General features: G+C 41.7%; 1 protein-coding gene across 1 annotated transcript in view; it reads left to right on the top strand.

Annotated features, from left to right (window-relative positions):
- faah (fatty acid amide hydrolase) overlaps positions 1-5,129 on the top strand; it is a 163,121-nt gene that overhangs the window by 110,958 nt on the left and 47,034 nt on the right. The window contains exons 7-15 of the mRNA XM_010795435.1: positions 429-635; positions 715-755; positions 841-965; positions 3,207-3,332; positions 3,455-3,552; positions 3,772-3,871; positions 4,029-4,072; positions 4,184-4,223; positions 4,315-4,423. Of these exons, the coding sequence (XP_010793737.1) occupies positions 429-635; positions 715-755; positions 841-965; positions 3,207-3,332; positions 3,455-3,552; positions 3,772-3,871; positions 4,029-4,072; positions 4,184-4,223; positions 4,315-4,423 (890 nt within the window). The remainder of the gene's footprint in view (positions 1-428; positions 636-714; positions 756-840; positions 966-3,206; positions 3,333-3,454; positions 3,553-3,771; positions 3,872-4,028; positions 4,073-4,183; positions 4,224-4,314; positions 4,424-5,129) is intronic.

The raw sequence follows: 5,129 nt of genomic DNA on the forward strand, positions 1-5,129 counted from the left end.
GCGAGAGAGAGAGAGAGAGAGAGAGAGAGAGAGAGAGAGAGAGAGAGAGAGAGAGAGAGAGAGAGAGAGAGAGAGAGAGAGAGAGAGAGGGAACTGTTGAATTGTAGCCTTTGCAGACCTTTATGCATAACAACCTATATAACACACTACAGGAAAGGGAAAATCCCCAAAAGCCAATATGGCCCCTTTAATTCCATTATCCTGCCAGGGACTGCAGAGGAAAATGTGCCTCTTTGGCTAAATCTGGCACATTTACAGGATTACAGGAAGTGCTCATGTTTACTAATGTGCATTGTCCTTTCGTGAACAAATAAATAAAAATACAATTTCTTAATAAAGGTATAGAGAGTGAACTGTGGTACAGGTGTGCTCTCATGTAATTATGTTTTGATGCTTATATGTGTTTTTATTTTTGACCTAATATCTAGTTATGAATGCAGTAACCCTATCTTTGGGCAGACCTTGAACCCGCACAACCCTCTGAAGACCAGCGGAGGTTCCTCCGGCGGGGAGGGGGCTCTCATCGGGGGAGGGGGCTCCCTGCTGGGGATGGGCAGTGATATAGGGGGTAGCATCCGTTTACCCGCCTCCTTCAGTGGGATCTGTGGCTTCAAGCCAACTCCAGGTCGACTCAGGTGAGTGCCTCTGCTTCAGTAGGTTTTGGATAATCATTCATTACGTTAATATGTTTTCTTTGTTTTGTGTCTTATTCAGTTCAAAGGGTATAAGCTCCATTTATCGAGGGCAAAAATCAGGTAAGTTGTATCATCATTGCCTATATACTACATGTGTTGTCTGTAAATCATTGGTTACTGTTTCCTATGTTTCTCATTAAATTAGTGCCGTCTTGTGTTGGACCCATGGCGAGGGATGTGGACAGTCTGGCTCTGTGTATGCAGGCGCTGCTGTGTGACCACATGTTCTCTTTGGACCCCACTGTCCCACCCGTGCCTTTTAATGTGCAGGTTTGTCCACCTTAAAATAGGTTTACGTAACAGACTACTTCTTGGCTGGGACCCTTAACCTGTACAGACATGTCGTTTGCTGCTGCTATGGATTTGCTCATCTTTTCAGTGAGGGGGCACAGTATGCTTTGTGACAGTTACAATGTCAAATCAATCAGTCAAATACCCAATATCACAAATTACACATTTGGCTAAGGGGGCTTCACAGTGTGTACAACATATGACACAGTATGTCCTTAGACCCTCAGTATGAATTGCAATTAATGTGGGGAAAACTTGGGGAGAGCAATAGAGGAGGATCACTCTCCCAGGGCAATAGATAGTGGGTGTTTCTCAATGCAAGTTAAGCTGCTCCAGAGCCACTATTTCAAGCATACTACAGTACATCGAGTGCTGCCGAAGTACTGTTCCAATCTCCAGCATACTTGGAATTCTACCGAGCCCGGTGTGCTTCAATTGGAGAAATTTCGAGTCTGCACATGTGTAGACTCCGCGGTCTTAAAATCCCCACAATGACTCGGACCAATTTCCCCAAATCTGTGGCGGAAAATGTAAGGCGGGGCTCTCATATGACGCACACCTGCACACTTGCTAGCGTGTTCCATTCCTTGTTCTCCGAGGCTAGGAAGTATTCTTGCCTCGCTTCTGAAGCAAGACGCCCGGAAGACATGTGCTACCAAGCAAGCGTACTCGAGATTGAGAAACACCCAGTGTGTGTCTAGATAAAACAAGATAATACATTTACAAGATAGACAGACAGTCAAAAATGATTTTGTGAATGTATATTTAAAAAAAATAGAGCCAGTTGGATGTCATCAATCTTCCAGTTGCTGCCAAAAACAATAAAGAACTGGGTGTGAGGCAGAGCGATGGCCACAATAATATAGTTAATGTTTAAAACCCGGCCTATATAAGCACACCTTTGAACATTATATTTTAATTATGCCACAGATAAGGCTTGCAAAAGAATTAACAAGCAGCAAACCGTTTTTTCACAATGTTGGCCTCAGGGTGAGGTCGTGCTGCCAGTTACTAACGGCTCGATAAGTGAATGAAGAGTGTCTTTATTCCCATCCACATACAATCTTGATATGTTGGTTTCCTTTAAGAGGTGGGAAAACTCCCCGGACCAGTTTCTTTCAGGAACAATAAGGATTGGATCAGATTTCCTTTCTAGCTACTAGAGACGTTTGTGTAATTGTGGTTAAGAAATAATTGTTGGCAAAGAGTGAGGAGAGGAGCATGCGGAAAACTCCCTTGAGGTTTGCAAAATGTTCACTCAGGGGGAAAGTGCTCGCTGTATTAATAATAATGAGTTCACCTATAATGTGCAGGGGAAACATAAAGACACAATAACATCCATGGTTGTGTTCATCTTGATAAAAAAAAAATCCTGGATCTGGCCCTCTGACTGCGAGCAAACGACTCTTTGTGGAAACATTGACACTAACAAGAGGCCTTATTCTGCTTTTTGGGGTTTTCCCTATCCTGTAGGGTGTTATATAGGTTTCTGTGCATGTAAAAGGTCTGCTAAGGCTACAATCCCATAGTTCCCTTTAGATGGAGTTTCTCTCCCACACACTTCCCCCCCCTGCCTTTGTTTACTACCATACCTTAATGACATCACTATGTAACACTCATGCTTCTATTAGCCAGTGCTCTAACACATTTCACATAATAAGCTAAGGGGCGGGACATCTCTAAGCGGTTGACCAATCACAACAGAGCCGGCCAGCTAACCAATCAGAGCAGACTGGGCTGCAGCACAGGCAGTATGAGAAAAATAAAGATATTTTTGAGCATTAAAGCATCGAAAGAAGTCACAGTAGAGACACAAAATACAGATATGGATCTGAAAATAAGCATATGTGCTCTACACTGTAGCTGTATAAATTACATTAAAATCTTTAAACCTTTGAACCTTTTTGAATCAAACTGTTCACCTTTTCCTTTACCTAGAAACTACTTTAGGAAACTTAAGTAAAGATTTAAAATAAACAAAACACGTACTTAAAGAAAATACTTCCTAAAAATATATATTAGTTACATTTAATTGTTTTAAGTATACATTTATTCGAATTTTTATAACAGTGGATTCCAAAAGTATTTACAACAAACAAAAGTAATACCTACACATAATGAAAGAGAAGAAGAGGAGAGAAAAAAGCATGTTGTGTTTGTATTGTTTCCACTCGGATGTCCCCCTATCGATTTGACAGAATGAAAACCTTTTGTCCTCAGATTTACCAGAGCTCCAAACCTCTCCGGATCGGTTACCTAGAAAGCGACGGCTACACACAACCCTCTCCAAGCATGGCCCGCAGCGTCAGAGAGGTCAAAGCTCTGTTAGAGGCAGCAGGGCACACGGTAAGACTTCTCCACTCAGACACACGGACACTATATGATCTACTGCCACATAACATATGTGATGTGAGCCCTATGTTTTTAATGCTGTTACCTTTTCCCCTGTCTGTTATTCGTGCCTGCAGTTGGTGCCCTACCGTCATCTGAATCTGGAGTACGTTCTAGCTGAACTGGGTGCAAAAGGTATTCTGGCAGACGGAGCCACCACTCTGCTCCAAAAACTGTGAGTTAGAATTACCTTGCAGATGGAAATTAGCTATAAAATATAATCTGGCATAATTCATATATTTTCTTTACTGAGATTAATGTAATGCATTAATTGTATTCATGGTCCTTGTTGAAATAACTTAACCTGTCTAACTATATACCAAAGAGCCAAGTTACAATTCCTATGAAACAGATAATGTTGTGTGCTAATGAACCCTTATATCTTCTGTTTCAGACAGGGCAGCCCTGTGGACCCTTCTCTCAAAGCACAGCTTGTACCGTACGTTCTTCCTATATGGTTGAAGAAAACCCTCTCATTTCTGCTCAAGCCCTTTGTGAGTTCTCACCCTCTGACAAACATGCATACAGGCTAACATTATATCCTCAAGGTTGTTGAGTATAAAATTGGTTTAAATATTTATTTGGTAGATATGTCCTTAAACAGTTATTTTTTTATTTGAACGGTTTTTATGTCTTGCTTTTGTTTTTCAGTCTACTCGGGCTTCCGTTATTCTAGGAGGTCTCTGTGGAGTTGGGTGAGAAAGTAACTTAGTTCGTCATCGGTTTGCACTTATGGTTTCGTTACATTGCATGTGACGGGCAAAATGCAAAAAACAAACGGATTGTTTTGTCTGCCTTGTTTTTAGATCCATTCCAGATCTGTGGAAGCAGCATGCTGCAGTTGAGGTACTGTTAGTTGTCGGCTAATAACGCTTTTGCATCTTGGAATGCAGAACATTAAGTTCTCATTGTTTTTGCTTAATTGTGTTCTCATTAGGACTACATTCAGGAGACGATAGCCGAGTGGAGGAAATGCAACATAGACGCTCTGCTGTGCCCTGTGACCGGACCGGCCTACAACCACCTCTACTGCGGCAAGCTCAACAGTACGGCACTCAAACTACTTCTATACATAAAGGGGACCTATCATGCAAAATGCACTTTGTGATGTCTTTTATACATGAATATGTGGCCCCGGTGCGTCAGGGAACTCACGCAGCGTCAGTATCCAAATCTCTAAAAACGGGGCTACAACGGATCCGATCCAGATTTCCATCCGCTGTGACGTCATGGACCCACAGAAAGTTGCTATCAGAAACAATGCCTGACGTGTTTTGGAAGTAATCTCGTCTTTGTTTACATTAGCAAGCCTCGCTAAAACTCAGAGCTAACCTGTACTGAAGAGCACATGTGTTTTAAAAAGCAGGAAATAAAAAAGGAACTTACCTTGTGATAAACCTGCGAGAGAAAAGGCATTTGAGCTCCATACTGTTTCAGAAATAATCCTTGACGTGGTTTAAACAGGATGGCGTTTTATCACAGCAGAATTTTACTTTATCTCCGGTTCCTCTTCTTTCTTTTTTTTAAAGCTAAGGACCCAAAATCCGTGTTTCTCTAACAGGGCTGCAAAAGAGGGGTTTGAGCAGTATGAGGCATGGCTACAATGAGTGATCTGTTTGGTATTTTGACACAGACATGTTTTATATAGGTATGGCCCTACAATATATTTTTTTAAATATAGCATGATAGGTCCACTTTAAGTCAAAAGTACCCATAACTAGCAGCTGTTTTAAAGAGTACTTGACCTCCCTT

The sequence above is a fragment of the Notothenia coriiceps genome, unplaced genomic scaffold (assembly GCF_000735185.1).
Source record: "Notothenia coriiceps isolate Sejong01 unplaced genomic scaffold, NC01 NC01_scaffold00037246, whole genome shotgun sequence".
NCBI lineage: Eukaryota > Metazoa > Chordata > Actinopteri > Perciformes > Nototheniidae > Notothenia > Notothenia coriiceps.